General features: G+C 46.6%; 1 protein-coding gene across 6 annotated transcripts in view; it reads left to right on the plus strand.

Annotated features, from left to right (window-relative positions):
* SNX13 (sorting nexin 13) overlaps positions 1-17070 on the plus strand; it is a 2094218-nt gene that overhangs the window by 1380052 nt on the left and 697096 nt on the right. For 5 of the 6 annotated variants that reach the window (XM_069648499.1, XM_069648500.1, XM_069648503.1 and 2 more), the window contains one exon: positions 16186-16293. In XM_069648499.1, the coding sequence (XP_069504600.1) occupies positions 16186-16293 (108 nt within the window). Of the gene's footprint in view, positions 1-16185; positions 16294-17070 lie in introns of those variants that run through there. The other variant, XM_069648504.1, reaches the window with a different exon arrangement.

Consider the following 17070-nt stretch of genomic DNA (forward strand, 5'->3'; position numbering starts at 1 on the left):
TCCTCCCCGACGAGATCCTCTCTTCCCCCCGGACGAAGCACCGACTTGCATCCGCTGCCAGGAACAACTGCCCCCGCTGGAGTATTCTCACCACTTTAAGGTACCGTGTCCGCCAGGCCTCCCTTTCTAAAGATTGCTACAAGGTAATAATAACCCCTTAACCTTCTGGACTGTGCTGGCCACTTTGACCTTCTAACTGGTCCCTATCTTTGGTCCAACTCCTTTTTGAACCTTTACAAGACTCTTGTGCACTGGAACCGTGTGGCTTTGGACACATTTCGTTTTGATCCTCTTAAAGTGGATCCGGCCTACTGACTCTAAACTCACGGTGTTACTTTGCCTTCCTCTCTTGATTGTGTTCTTGCAAAAGTGTTGGGATCTGTTTCAATTTATTCTCTGCTTTTCTCTCCCTTTTAAAACGAATTATTAGAGTGCCATCTACGTTAAGCGCTCACTGCTGTCTGAAAATAAGTGGGGCTTTACTTAAGACTTGCCTAATATTCTTCTAAGGGAGTGTATATCCTTTAGTGACCGTGTTTTTGAATTGCTTACTATTAGTGCCTGTGTGTTTTTCTAGATGTGGTTTTAAATAAATAATTATATCTCTTTTACACCAAGCCCTGGTCAGTGTTTACTTGTTCTACTGTGTTCTTTTGACCTATTGTGAATACTCTGTATACTGCCTAACTCTTCTTGAGGGACGTCTGCCTGCTCAGCCACAGCTACCAAGTGAATCTGTGTGGTACAGACTGCTACCAAGTGGGTTTACTGCCAAACACCTGTAGTCTTAAATCTTTTGCAGTGGTCCCAGAGGGAACTGCACAGGTTTCTGCCTAACATAGAGCATGCAGAGCCCTGTGACTTCAGTTATGTTTTTAAGTGCACCCAGCATACTTTTATTTTCAAATAAACATCACCGCTTTTATTTTCGTATTATTTTCGTCTTAAAGCACTGTAAGGACTGCAGCGCCAAAAACCCTATTAGACCCACATATTGGGGATCTGAACACAACAATGAAGACTGTGGTTTCTGTGAGGCCAGAAACTGAAAGTGTTTTGTGACAGGGTGGCAACTCTTGACCCCCTTTCGTAAGGTAGGGTGTTCCATGCCTTGGCGGCCCAGTGTGTAAATGCTTGTTTTTGTGTGCATGTGAGTTTTCAGAGTGTAATGTGTTGAAGGTATGGCTGGCTTGTCTGGTGTTTGTGGTTAAATGTGTTTGTGTTTGTCATGAAGGTAAGAGGAGTTTTGTGGTGGATGACTTTGAATACATAGGCAATTCTGAGTTATGGAGAGCCACTGGAGTTTAGCAAGGGCGGCGGTGATGTGTGAATGTGTGGGTAGTGTGAGGGGTCAGAAATGGGAGGCAGACAACTTTGTGAAAGGTTTTCATAAGATCCCATTCTATTAACTCTAATAGGTTTGATAAATGCCTCACTACCTCTGCCCTAACTAGGATTTCCCTGCCTATCAAAGTAACTAACGGAAACACTCTGAACAAAAGAATTCTGTCCCTCATACAAACATTTCAATAAGGTAATATATGGCAATTCAAATAACACAAAATTAACAGTTCTGTTCAGAACCTTGTAACTGTTTTCCCTTGTAACCTGGGTGAATTGCCCTTCCTCATATTCAACGGGAATTTTACTCCACTGTGCAAAATTGGTCTTTTCTCATCTTGTAAGAAAGTTCCAATAATAAAGTTCCTCTTGCTCCAAGAAAGTCTCTGACTCGAACTTGAATCAACAGTTCCAAATATTCAACCAGTCTTTATCTCTCCATGGGTGGTAGAGAGTTCAACACAATGGCCCTCATTATGACTCTGGCGGGAAGCGAAAAACGATGGCGGTAAAGGATTACCGGCGTTGCTTACCGCTCTGGCCGATTATGACCTGACAATGCGCTATTAGAGGCACCGTATTTAACGGTGCCGCTAAAAGCGCCAAGGGCACGGGCACGAGACCTCCCATGCCGCAAATACGGGCATGGCGCAAAGTGGGGAACATCACGAGTCGGGCGGACATGCAATTAACGCCATTGTGAAGGGCGTAAAGTACCTTACCGCCATGGTGTTAATACCGCCATCGCGGACCAACCGTAAACGGCCATGTGCAGTGTTCCCAACTGCCACATGTGCACACAATCAGCACAGGTGGAGGCCATACAGACTAGGAAAACACAAAAGGAGAACACCCCACCCCACCCCACACCCAGTCACACTCAACAATGACCCCAATACTACTAGCAATGCTGGGGCTGGAGGACCTGATATCAGTGGAAGTGCAACAACAAGAACAACAACAACAGGCAGCACAGAGGAGACGCAGGAGGAGAAGGACGGCAAGGCAGGGCCAGCATGCCCTACCAGCACAGCCAGTGGCACCACGCAGGCATCCCCCAATCCCACGCATCAGAGCCAGTCCATTCAACCTAACCACTGAGCAGACCCACACCCTGTACCGTCTGGACCGGGACACCATCATCACCATTGTGGACATGATACATGACCACAAAATGCAAGATGCAAGCAGCCCTACCATGCAAATGAAGCTGTCACAACCATTCCACAGCCACCTGCATGTGCACTGTACCAAATCAGATTGCATCCCCCCATCCAAATGCAGGCACACGCAATGACCATGGCCAATACACAGCACCAAAAACCATCTACTGAAAGGACAGTCCCCCATTACTGCGTACAAAGGAGTCACATGAGGGTCAAAAACTCCAATACACCACTACACTAACACGGAGGCCCAACTGAATTGTATGACAACTTTTGTTGTGCGTAGTGAGATCATCATGAGGCTGACATCAACAGTGCCAGGATGAAAGCATACAAATCAACGGACATCTTCAACATCACAGAAACAACCAATGTGGACTAACACAGTGCATGGGCACTCACAAAGAACTTGACCCCCTGCGCCCACTAGTAGATGGCATGCAAACCAGTCCATAAGAGGAATACACACATAACAGTCACATTGTGTGTCTCCATCCATGCATGGAAATGGGCTTGAACATAAGAAATACATGCATGCTATGTCGTCACTCAATGAGGCCAATTATGAAGTAGTAACTTACACATACATTGTTTGCCACATGCAGATGATGCAGGCTATCTCTTGAAGAGGTGGCTCCTTACCACAGTCTGTAACCCGCAGAACATGCACGAAGAGGACTACAATCGTGCGCATACACGTACCCGTGTGGTGATTGAGCAGACATTTGGCCTTTTGAAGGCAGGCTTTCACTGCCTCATCAGGTCTGGTGGGGCACTCCTGTAGGGGCATCAGGAGGTGGGCATGAACGCCATGGCATGTGTCATGCTACACAATCAGTGCATTTGACGGAAGGTGCCACTGACGCTGAACTGCAATCACCTGACAATGAAGATAATGAGGTTGGGGATGGGGCAGCACCTCAGGGATGTAACGATGCACAGGAGGGACGTGCCATGCGTCTGACTCTGATCAACCAATGTATCTAGCAGACATGTATGGGGGGGGTACATGGAGATGGCACTCGGGGCACAGGGTGTGTCCGGGACATGGACTCTGTACACTGTTAACCAATTAAGCACACTTACGCAATAAGCAATGTCCACACATGTGATTTCTGATTAACCAAAAAGTGTATTGAATAGGGAAAACTAAGTGAACAGACCCACCACCCCACACACCCACTCCCCCTCCCCCTCTTCTCCCCAACACACCCACTCCCCCCTACTCCCCAACATACCCACTTCCCCCTCTACTCCACAACACACCCACTCCCCCTCTACTCCCCAACACACCCACTCCCCCCTCTACTCTCCAACACATGGTGTGCAGGACTGTGGACAAGCGGACCACGTGGCACGAGTACACAAGGCTGTGCCTACTGGCATCCCCCTCTCCCAGCACCCGGTGCACCCCTGTCCGATCACTGCAGGTTCCTGCCCGACCTGCGCACGGGGCTGGTCCTGGTGGAACTGGCAGCCGAGGAAGAACTCGGTTGCTCAGATGGACGCATGTCCCGCATTGCTTGAACCAAGTCGGACAGTACGTGCCGCACAGCGGCCAGTTCAGCACATACGTCCTTTGAACTGGACTCAATAGCAGACCTCAGGGAAGCAGCACAATCACGCATATCCTCCCTAGCACTACCACATTCTGTGATATGCTGTGTCAACATGCCATTTAGTTGTTGTTGGTGCCTTATTATTTCCTGCATCCCCTCTTGTGTGTTTTGGGCTGTGGCTGATGGTTGAGGGGTGTCCATTATACTGTTACCCTCCTGCACAGGTGTGGTTGGGCTGGGAGTAGCCGGCCACGAGTTTGCTGGAGATAGCCCGTGTATGGTGTTGTCGGGCAGGCTGCACGGGGACAGGTGGGCGGAATCCACGGGGCCAGTGGGGGAAGTGTCAACATGCAGCACATCCCCTTCCTTGTCGTCCGAGATTGCTGCGGTGGCAGCTGTTTCTCCAATGGTGCTGCTTTCAGCCAATGCAGTACCTTCGGCGGACAACACTTGGCAGATGCTGGATGTTGATGGTGCCAAAGTGGTGGATGTGGAGCACATTGGTGCCGTGGCCTGTGGTGTGCTCTTGGCCATTTCCTGTCTTTGGGGTTTCCTTATTCCCCTTGAAGTGGAGGGCCGGTGTTGTCCTTCTTAGCTGGGGTGGCACCGGTGTCGTCATGGGCGCTGTCTGATTGTGAGCCTGTGGTGGACCAAAGGAGGGAGAGGGTTAGTGATGGGTCTACGGGCATTGAGCATGCATTGTGATGGCTGCATTGATTTTGATTGGTAGATGAGTCACATTGGAGGCAGTGACATACAGGTAGTCTCACTCTTGGGTGGGTGATGCATGGAGGCATGTGGGTAGCTACAGAAATGGGGTGCATTATGCATGTGGACAAGGTGATGCTCAGCACTGCCTGTAGGCAGTCTTGTGCTAATGTGTGTGGTGGACCCTGGTATGCATCATTACACTTCCCATTCATCTGGACATCATCGTGGTGGTATTGGCATAGTTAGACTTGAGACACCTACCTGCATCGGCTGATGACGGGGCCCCTCTCTCCATGTCCCCAACTCCCTCTATGCACTCCGTGCCTATGGTGGAGGCACATATCTCCTCCCATGGCTGGAGTTTGAGGGGCGACTCAGCACCTCCACCTGTCGCCATCCCGAGATTCCGGTTTGCCAAGTGTATGCTCCTCACGCGGAGACGTAGATCGTCCCACCGCTTGCGGCATTGTTTTGGGGTGCTGGGTGTTGTGCCGACAGCACTGACCCTCTGGGCGACCATAGCCCAAATCTCCTTTTTCCTCAGCAGCGCTGGTCGGGTCATCTCAGTTGCAAACACGACGTCTGCATGTTCCTGGAGGGTTTCTGCCAACATGGTCAGCTCCTCTCTTGAGAAGCGCTCCTGGCGTAGCCGATCTCTGCTTTTCTTTACAACTTTTGGCATCCTGATGTCAAAGGGGTGGTGGTGGAGGTGTGTGGGAGTTCTGGGGGTCAGATGTCTCCTGGTTACAGAGGATGGCAATGGATTGTGTTTTTGAAGATGGCCGCCGTGCTCTTTCCGGTTCCTGTGCGATGATGCTACTTCCGGATCTGCTTATTTACGTTCACCGCTAATAGTGGTTCCTGCTATTTGTGGTGACTGCTAATGTCGATAGATAGGGTGCCGGAGGTTCTATTTGCACTGCATACGATGCCGGTAAGTGGGATTTTTCGCCCTTTAGCGGCATTGCAGTGAATTCATTACCAGCATGGCGCAATGCTTGTGCCCAAGGACTCGTAATGTGCCGCTTTTAGCGGTCTCTTGCCAGCACGGACACGTTATTTGCGACATTCCGGTAATGACCAATACTTACCGCCAGGGTCGTAATGAGGGCCAATGTCTTTCAAATAATATTATTTCCACAGTTCATCCGTATGAACAAAAGATTATGTATCAGGATGACACCAAAATCATTCACAGCATCTTTTTGTGGTTGTTCAGTATAGTACTTCAAAGACTTCCACTTGGTTCACTCACAAGCCAGTTCTACTACATAAACGTCCCTTCCCTGGTATACTCACCTGCCAGGACTAATGAAAACATCTACTACTACTACTACTAGTACTACTACTACAAGTACTTCTTTGATGTGATGGACTTCAACCAAAGTCTTTTAACTTTCCACAACATCAGCTTTGACCACCTCTCTTGGGAAAACATGAAGCACAACAGTGTTGGTTATTCCACACTTGTGATTGCCACATGCAATGCAGGTTATGCTTATTTCTTCCTGAATACCTCTCATCGGGAAGGTAGCTCTCCTGCAACGTCTGTTTTGCCACTTCTATTTTAACCAACGGTTGATAAAGGCTTTTATTCCAACTCTCTTTTGGTTTGGGCAATGCTTGTTTAGGTCATTTACAACATTTGTTTCTCTCAAATCTTGGTAATATGGCTCACAAACAACTTGGTTCTTAGTTGACCTCTTTTGGCTTTGGCATTGTTGGTTCTTATACCCTTAATTCGATATTGCCCTCATTTGATTCTGGCCAAGTCTATGGTCTTATACCCGTTTAATGATTCCCTTCTTGCGCAAAGTTCTTTTTCTGCCACTTTAGCTTCTTGGAATCAGTTTGGCATTCAAAAGCTTTGTTACACTGCCACTTTAAGTTCTTTCTATCAGTTTAATATTCAAAAGTATTCGATGGGGCCAGTGGGCGATCACGGAGCGTTCCGGGGGTCACACGCCAGTAGTGAACTCATCAGGTATTACACACACATCCGCTCGCTCCACTGCCTCCCGATTCTCTGCTTTCTCTGCTCTGCCATTTGCTTTCTTCTGCTTCCCATGGTCCGTGGCGGTCAGGAATGGAGCCCTCCTCGCTCCAGGGAAACTCGGTTGCTTGCCTGCCACCGTGGTCCACTTTACTCTGGGGAAAGCTTTTATGATTTTCGCTTCCCGCTGCGCGACCTCTGCATACACGGTCATTGAAGGCACAGGCCCTCTCAGAACCGGCCTTCAATCTGCTAATAAAAGGAGCTCTGGCATCTCCCACAGTTTCCTTCAACGGCAATGTGGAGTTACGACATTCACTCCACCTACTACTACTGCTCTCTCTCTTAGCCTGCACCTGAGGGGGTCTTTTATACCTCCCAGTCTCGCTCAGGTGTGGGTCATTGGTATAATTACACTGGCACTTGCAATCTTGAGCCTCTGCATCCCTCTTCCTCGTCCCAGTATTTTGGGCATTGTGGGACTGAAAGTCCTCAATGTTAAAATCCCCTTTTCTGTTTTGATTGTTATTTCCAAATGTACTATTTTCACTTATATCCTTAAATAAATCTTCAAGAGTTTTAAAAGGACTTTCTGAGAAGTTCTGAATCATAACAGATTTAAGGTTTTCAGATTCTAAGATGTTAATATTTATTTATATAATTAAGGGGACTTTCACCATCATATCTGTGGGTGGTTTTATTGGAGGGGTCCTGATTTCCAACAGATGATGGGTTATGACATTTTTCATCAACATCAAAATATTTAGTTTTGGGAAAGAAAAATTCCTTCTGACAGCATGCCATTAGATATTCTGGCAGCATTGATATGTCTTCCTTTCTGGAAGAAAAATACTGCGTCTCACCCAACAGAGTCCTCCTGTCTTTCTGGGGCCCTTCTCCTCCAAGGTGATCCTTCCGGCTAATACCACCCCCAGAGTTGCGATCCGGTAGGCTGGAATGAGACTTTATGTAGGGTCTTTGTGGGGACTCTGCAGGATTCATCACAGTAAGTGGAGGATGAGTATGGCTGCTGCATTTTCTATGGCTTGCAGCGGGGCAAGGGTGTTGTCGGGGAGTCCAGTGAGGAGAAAATATCCATAGTTTAGCTTAGTGAGAGGAGCAGTGCTTGGACTGCGGGGCGGAAGTAGTCAGGAACGATCGGTCTGATTTTGCGTATTTGTAGATTGTATGTTTTAGTCACAGCGGCTATGTAGTGTGTGGAGGAAAGGTGGGGGTCGATGGTGAAGCCAAGGGATTTGAATGGTGTGGAGTGGGATATGTGTGAGTTGTCTGTGGTGAGTTTTTGAATCCAGGGGGAAGAGGTTGGGTTTGTGCCTTCGGGGTCAGATGAGGAGGTATTCTGTTTTTTAAGGGTTGAGTTTGTGGAAGTGGGTAGTCATTCAGTTGGTGATGGTAGAGATAGGTTTTGAGTGTGTGGAGATATGAAGGGGAAGACATTTGGAAGTATATTTGTCATCTGCGTGTTGGTGAATATGTGCATTGTGTTTGGTAAGGGTCTGTCCAACGGATTCAACATATAGGTTGAAGAGGAGTGGTGTTCGATGGTGTCAAAGGTTGCAGAGAGGTCGAGGAGTACTTGTAGTGCTGTGTGTCCTTTGTCTGTGATGCTGTGGAGGTAATCAAGGATGTGAAGAGTAGCGGTCTCAGTGCTGTGTCCAGGTCGAAAGCCAGATTGGAAGTGAGTGGGAGAACTAAGGGCAGGGCTGTTCTGATGTGTATTTTGGATTTGAAGTGGTTCATGAGGGAGCTGCATACTGCAGTGGATGTTGGTGCGGAAGGTTTGGATAGCGGTTTAGTTACAGGCTTAACAATGTTGAATATCTTCTGGGTACGATTGGTGGTAAATTGGAGTTCATGGCTTTGGCATTGCGTATGGCTGTTTTGTATTTGTTGCGGCACTGTCTGAGGGGTCTCCTTGTTGAAGGCATGGATTCTTTTGTCGGGCTCTTTCTAGGTGTCTGGCTTCCGTTTGATAGAGAGGAGTGAACTGTTGAACCATGGTTTGTGGTGGTGGTGGTTGTTGTGATGTGCTTGTAATGTGACGGGTGCAACTTTGTCGAGTGCCTGTGTGATGTTGTATTGGTGGAGTATGAAGGAGGGCTGTGCGTGTGGGGAGGTGGGGCGGATTGGTAAGAGTGGTGCTAGGCTATGTCTGTAATGTGTTTAGTTTGTCTGGCAGGGGGGGTGGCTAAGGGGAATGTGCAAGCCTCCTCACCTGCACATATTTCCACTGCACTTATTTTTCCCCATCCGTTTCCCCTCCTCCTTTTGGCACTTTGTTCCATTACTTCATCCTAGCCCAATCCATTCACTGTCAAACCCTAGCATGTTATTACTTCTCTTTTGCCCTCCCTTTGTTCTACTGTGTCCACCAGCCTGGCTGTTTTTTATTGCCCTTTATTCTCTCTCCAATAGTTCAATTACCTGTGTTTCTGTGTAGTTCTTTCCCCTTCTCTATATAGCTTTGTGAGGAGTAAGAAATGAGAGGCGGACACAGTCAGTGTTCTCAACATTGGGCATCTTTATTAAAATAAAAGGGTTGGTTAAAGACCTTTCTATCCCTATCCTAAAGAGTTTCCCTACCTAGGAAAAACTAAACCTACCTACCTAGATAAAACTAAAGATAAGTGTCTCGTCGTCAAACATATAAACTATCCTTGTGTCCACAACATACTATTCTGACCCTCACACTAAAATCCACACACAGTGCAAGGGAATGTGTCTGGCCTATATTTAGCAAAACATTTTCATAAGTAAGGGGAATAGATAAATCCAACAAAAATAGTCTTTTGCAGGGAGGAGTCCTTGAATCCAGAGGGTGATTTCCCTGTCCTTGAATGATTTAAGTATAAAAGGAAAAAAGTGTCTTTCAAATGATAGCTTTTTAAAGATGGCAAAAGAAGCTCTTTCAGATAACAATTCCTTTAAGGTAACAAGAGTGGCTCTTCCAAACAAAAGCTTCTTAAGGATAGTAAAAGTATCACTTTCAAATAACAGTTCTTTAAAAATGGTAAGGGTGTCATGTCCACTGAATAGCTCTTTAAGGATAGCAAAAGTCTCTTTCAAATAGCAGTTCAATTCCAAACCAGAGTTCTTTGAGGATAGCAAAAGAAATATTTGTTTCAGATAATATCTTCTTAAGGATGGCAAAATGTACCTCCAGTGTACTTCAATACCATATACTTTGTTACCATTTGTAAGACGCTTATACGTCAAGAACATTGTGTTCAATTTACCTCCTGATATACTCCCCTGCCAGGAATTCTTTACACTCTATACACAATTTTACTAGACCTCCTGGTATACTCCCCTGCCAGGAATCTTTTCTTCTGGGGCTTACAGATACCTTGGTATGCTCCCCTATCGGGTATCTTCCCTCCCAATGTTCACTATCTGGTATATTTCTTTCACCAGAACATCTTCTTGAATTCACTGTCCTTTAATTCGACACAGTTTATTACTTTTACAAAGGTAGCGGGCGCCCCTCTCTCGCAAGAACAGACATGATAACCTGTTCAGTGGTTATTAACCACTTGAGAGTTCGCAGCCACTGCTTTTACTCTCTGTGCCTTTCACAGATGGGAAATATCCATTTGCATATCAGTCTTTGTCCTGCCCAGGGGCAGTCCAGCACCGAAATACAATGGCAATTCCAATCTGAACGAGAGTACCACCAGCAACCCCATACACGTGTTTCACCCTTGTTGGGGATCATCAGTGAGGTGAAGCTGATGCCTCTCTAAGCACAGTGAGAGGGAGACCACGTCTGGTTGCCCCCAGGAGACCTAGGGTTACCAATCCCAGGTTCCTTAACAAATAGTTTTACAAAGGTAGCGGGCGCCCCTCTCTCGCAAGAACAGACATGATAACCTGTTCAGTGGTTATTAACCACTTGAGAGTTCGCAGCCACTGCTTTTACTCACTGTGCCTTTCACAGATGGGAAATATCCATTTGCATATCAGTCTTTGTCCTGCCCAGGGGCAGTCCAGCACCGAAATACAATGGCAATTCCAATCTGAACGAGAGTACCACCAGCAACCCCATCCACGTGTTTCACCCTTGTTGGGGATCATCAGTGAGGTGAAGCTGATGCCTCTCTAAGCACAGTGAGAGGGAGACCACGTCTGGTTGCCCCCAGGAGGGGCGCCCGCTACCTTTGTAAAACTATTTTTTAAGGAACCTGGGATTGGTAACCCTAGGTCTCCTGGGGGCAACCAGACGTGGTCTCCCTCTCACTGTGCTTAGAGAGGCATCAGCTTCACCTCACTGATGATCCCCAACAAGGGTGAAACACGTGTATGGGGTTGCTGGTGGTACTCTCGTTCAGATTGGAATTGCCATTGTATTTCGGTGCTGGACTGCCCCTGGGCAGGACAAAGACTGATATGCAAATGGATATTTCCCATCTGTGAAAGGCACAGTGAGTAAAAGCAGTGGCTGCGAACTCCCAAGTGGTTAATAACCACTGAACAGGTTATCATGTCTGTTCTTGCGAGAGAGGGGCGCCCTCTACCTTTGTAAAACAGTTTATTACTTGACTGTGTTTCTGCTTTATTGGCGTGAGGCACTACTTCCAAGTTTCCCCATACTGACATCTCATATTTGGGGATTTGTTTAAATTCTGTCTTTTTACTTCGATTGGTCAGTATTCAATAGGATTGTTTAATTGCTCCCAGGCCTGTCGGTACCTCAGGGTCCCCAATGACTCTGGGTGGACTCACAGGTATACTGAAGTGTTCCCGGCCCGTGGCACACCGTTGCCATGACGTTTCCGCTTTGGTTTCCCCTGCACAGCAGACCTCCTTTTGCTCTCCAGGCAGCTCCACGCTCACCCGTTTGCTTAACGATATCCCTCTGCACCACCGTACTCCCGGTAGCTTCTCTGTTGCTTCTGGTTTTCCTGCAGCTTCCTCTTGGGGCCTTCAGTGTCCCTGCCAGGCTCATGCCACACCGATATGTAAAGCCTGTAAGGAGCGGGATAAAGGTGTCTGCTTCCTCCAACGCGGCCCCTCTCCGTCCAACGTGATACTGTTCAGGATTTTTATTAAAAGAACCATTAAAGAGAGGCGATGTTGTAGTGTTGTGTATATGAGTTATGAATGATGTTTTGCTTAGTGATTTTCAGGAGGGGGTGTTGGAGAGATTTATCATTGTTATGCTTCATCCCCCTCTCCTAGTGAGACCCCCAACACTTTTTGCTGGACTTCTGGACCTTTTTGTTTATATACTGAATGAGTGGAGCCTTTTTCCACTCATTCATTCCTATGGGCTCCGTCTTTTGGAACTGTGTTCTGTGTTTTACCTTTACTATGGAGTCTACTTTCCTCCATATCTCTTTTAAGGCATCTGTGTTGTGGGCAATGTTGCTGGGAACCCTTTGAGATTCTTTATTTTTTCCTTTCTACTGTTCTTAAGGATAGAGAGATACTTTGTATCTCTCGTAAAACGTTACATCCTTGGAGATTGGCACACACCACCTTATGTGGAGTGCCAAGGCGATACCTAATATCCCCCTTCTCTCTGCTCCTGTGACTTTTTAGTCACATAGAAAAACATCTAGTTATGACTGGTGGCAGTGGACGTGTTCTATTGTGCTATTTTGTATCGCAGACTGTATTTACAGTCCTGGTTGTGCACAATAGGGGCACCTAAGTACTGACTTGGGGCCTTCTTTCTTTTTTTGCCATTTCTAGCGGGATTGTTCTTTCTTAGCCCTTCTACCATTTTGGGAGAGGGAGGTCTGTGTGTGTTATGCCTTTGGCAGGAAACTTTGGGTGTCCCTGCCTAGGCTCCAGTGTGTCTGGGCAGGCAGGGAGTGGGGGAAGAGTTTTTCACTCGCCTGCTCTTTGTCTGCCTGAATGGAATCAGCTCCCACTGGGGGGTCTGGGTGTCCTGATTGGACAGCCATCCGCCTCTTTCTGTAAACTGCTGAGAGAGATAGCAGAGGAGTGTGTGCTGAAACTGAATAAAATGCGAGGTTCCTGAGGTAAAAGGCAAGTCGACCACTGGAAACTGAAGTAACCGAAGAAGAAGGCCACGACCAGGGACTCTTGCAGCCCCTTTGCATCTCTGTGAAGGGACCACTGCTGTCCGGACCCCGTTTTCTATACGACAGAGAAACTCCGAAGAGGATTCCTTCCCTTTGGCTGGTGGGTCCCACCAACCCTGAGAGGAACTACAATTTGAGCCATCTCCCGAGGTGCTGTGGCGTTGCAGAGCTGCAAACCGTGAATCCCAGAAGACCTCTGGCCCAATAGTAGTGCGCCGTCTTGCCTAGGCCGAATCCGTTCATCTTTGCTGAGCTCCAGGTGAAACTCCAGAGGCACGCACAATACAACTCATCCAAGTCCTCTCACCAGAGTGCAGGACTCCAGGAATTGAAGAAGATTGACTGTGCGAATCATGACCTTTGTTGTTGCTGCATAAAAGGCACCAAAACCGCAGACTGACCAGAGAAGCTGATGAAATCCGTGCCTGAGGTCCTCCCTTGAGACTGCTGCTGAGAAATTCCATCCATTGTCCTGCCTTTCGTCAACAGACTAAGGAATCCAGAGGTCGTATCCAGTGCTGCCACATTGAGGAGAATCCAGCCACCAACATGTCTTCAAACCAAAGATACTTTAGGGAAAAATGTATTGCTTACCTTAATCTGAAAAGTCGCTTCAGAGCGTTGGAGTGCAAGCAGAGGTGTCCAGGGTACTCTCCTTTTACCTGAGACCCAAGCTGCTGCTTGTGGCCCTTTAGCAAGTCCTTTAACAAGGTCTCTGATGCTGTGTTTATTTTCCAGCATCTTTAAGACTAGAGACTAGAAAGTATCCACAGGAACTTTTTCTGTTCTGCTAGACCTAGAGCGCCTCTGAACTGCCTTTTAGCTAGGGTTGCAAATTGGACCTTTAAAGCCTTAGTGTGCGAAGAAACTGCCTCTATAATCTTAACCTCTGCACTGTTTGACTAACCAACTGTTTTCCTTCCAAAAAAGACGTAATGTTATGTGGTTTTGCTAACGAAATACAAACACTGTATATCTTTGTGTGTGTGTGTGAATGCTCTTTATTACTGATAATGTAATATTCAATGTGCCTCCAACAATCTCTGCCTTAATGGCAGTAAGTCTGAGATCCTCCTCATTGGGACACCTGCACCCGCCTTCCCTCTCTCACTCTGGCCGCCCACCCTGGGCCATTTACCTGCTCCTTCCTGTGTGGCTAAGAAACTTGGGTCATCTTCGACTCCACCCTCTCCTTCTCTCCTCACATCTCTGACGTCTCTAAGAAGTCACATTATCAGCTGCACCTCCTCAGAGGTATTCTTCCTTTTAACACTTTCCCCCAGAACCTCACTGTCTCCAGAGCCCTGGTTCTCTCTAGGCTGGACTACTGCAACAGCCTCTTTATAAATCTGCCTGCTTCTACTCTTTGCCCTTTCCAACTTATCTGGGACAGGACTTCAAGACTTGTCTTTGGCCTCAAGCCCAGGGATCGTATCTCTCCAGCCCTGAAATCTCTCAACTGGCTCCCTGTGGCTGTGAGGATCAAGTTCAAGAACTGCATCGTGAGGCCGGGGACCGCAATCCAACGTTCTTTTCCTAAGCATCTTCCTTCTCGAGCCCTCCGCTCAACTACCTCCAACTCTCTGAGGGTCAGCTGTTTCTCCAGACAGTGAGTGGGGGGTAGATCTCTTTCCTCGGCTGGGACCTCCCTCTGGAACAGCCTCCCTGCCCCTCTCAAACTTGAACAGGACCACCAGCTACGGTTCTGGAAGCAACTCAAGACCGTCCCTTTTGCCTCTGTTTTCTCTCTCCCTTGCTGATGTCCCTGTCTGCTGCGCATACTGGTTACCTGGCCACACACTGAACTTATGGGACCAGGCTCCTGCACAACCAGTTACTCTTGCACTGCCTCCGGGCCTGCAAGCCACCTCAGGGTTGTATCAGCAATCCTACAGTCCCCTGACTCTCTGCACTTATGAGCCACTCCCCTGGCAGCACTTACTTGCACTCTCCCCTCATCCCTCATCCCCTGGCAGTTCTCCCCCTCCCCCGCACTTTTCGCGATCTGAATCGCCCAAGGCCTAGTAAAATAGTTGTTTGGTCCTCCTCCTGTCCTCCCTCCCTTGTCTTGTCGGGCCTAGAAAGACTTGTGTACAGGGGCATTATAAATTACTTATATCAGATCTGTATGGTAGAACTGTCAGTGTCAAAAGCTTTAACAATTGTAACCGCGAGAATCTAAAAACTAAGCAGTGGCTTTTGAAAAGTATCTACAAGTAATCTTATGTGTTTTGGTTTAATTTACTAAGTATTTAAAAGCATATCTTGTGTAAATATAATGCATCTATTTTATTATACAGTGTTTCTTGAATTGCATTACTACCTAGGGTCAGTGTACTTACCTACAGCCCACATCTTCCTCTTATGATAAACCTGACTGCTCTACCAAGATACCAAGAGTAGTACAGACTGATACTAAGAGTTGGGGGATCTAAAAACATTGGGATAGTTTAATAAAATCTAATCTCACAGTGGACTTTAGGAAAACTCCCCTAACAGGGTTTTTTGGGGGTTTACAAAGGGAAGGCCGTGTATAGTGACAACAAGCCATCAGAAGTTTAGTAATGATGAAGTCTTCTTCATTATGAAGTCAAGAATACTGCGTTCCTCCTGATGGGACCACTATCTTTCCCCAACAGTCCTCTCCTCGCACATGATCCTCCCTCAAACCACCTCCAGGGTCAGGATCAGGTAGCGGCTTCTGTCCCCTGGCCACATAAGAGGATATCCTTGTCGGAGAGATATGACTCCATGGGTTTCCTCACATCTTTGCTTTAGATACTGCACTACTTTCTTCACACAGGCCCTTCATTTCCCCAGTCTCCTTCACACCAACCTTACTTCTTAGTCGTCTTCACCCTAGCCATTGAAATCCCCTTAATACATGATCTTTTATTTTCACACCTATTTATAATTATAATTGTTTATTTATAACGCGCTTAATAGAGGTTTCTAAGCGTGGACCCGGGGATCGAACATGTATTGCTCTGCGTCATCTTGCTTCCAAGGCGAGCGCGTTGCCCCTGAGCTATCTACCCTCTGTCACCCTATTGTATTCTCTCCCTGCCTCTTTTCTGCCCTTATCTCACCCCTTTCTCTTAAATCCTAGCTCTTTCTACCCTTAATCCATTTACCCCTCTTAATCTTACTTTCTTACCACTGACCATACCTCAAACCCTTATCTCCCCATTCGGCTCTCACTCCATGTCCACTTTTCAAGTCTCAGTACACGTGAGTAAGGTCAATGTATTCTTTTGTGCGAACATTTTTAAACAGACTTCCATTGTGATTTGAACATACACTGAAATTAGAATATGCACACTAAAAATCTATATATTTTGCAGTTTGAAAATCTTGCAAGTTTGTTAAAGTTGCCTGGAAAAAAGACATTTAACAACATGGACCGAGAATTTTTGGAAAAAAGAAAGAAGGATTTAAATTCGTATTTGCAGGTAAGTGCATTGATCACTAAGGTTCTTCTTTGGGTTGTTTGCATTTTGTAAAATTGAGAAACATGGCGTAAGGTAAATATTTGCTCTGTTTAGCCTTTTACATTTCTACTGTAGTTTTACATGCATAACAAAGCAAGAGCAGTATCTTTTACATGAGAAGTCCCACCCCCACTTGCATGCACGGGCTTGTAAAAACAGTAAAAAGCAAATGTGCAACATCTCTGGTAGTCCTCTCTCTGAAAGAGGAGGGAAAAACCCTTATGTCAGTTTGAATGATGTGATCCCATTGGGCAGTTGTGTGAAGGAACTTTACATTCTAATAAGAGAAAGAACGAGCTTGAAGAACCATAAACCCATACGGAACATCGCTCTATATTTCATATGCAAAACATAGAATGACAATGTAATCATGCCTGCTAAATGGTAATTGTTAGGTAAGATTTTCATAATTATGATAAATCTTCCTAACCTGTATCAATCCCAGAACTTTTTTGCTTGGACTTTGTGATTCTTTTAGGTGAAGGGGAATCTTTTTCCCCATCACACAGTGTCCTTTACTCTTTTTATGGGTGACCTTTTTATGTCTCTCCATAGTGTGTGGTTGGATTTGTAGTTTCCTATAACTTTTGGGCTTAGGCTGCGTTGCCCCTTTGGGCCTCCCTGTTAATTATCTTTAATGTTCTTGTGTGAACTACTGTTCCCAACGGGTTTGAGAGATACGATATAGCCCCTTGCTTTACTTACCTGTAGCATTTTTGTTACAATTGCAAGTTTACT

The sequence above is a fragment of the Ambystoma mexicanum genome, chromosome 2q, assembly GCF_040938575.1.
Source record: "Ambystoma mexicanum isolate Mex_15411 chromosome 2q, UKY_AmexF1_1, whole genome shotgun sequence".
NCBI lineage: Eukaryota > Metazoa > Chordata > Amphibia > Caudata > Ambystomatidae > Ambystoma > Ambystoma mexicanum.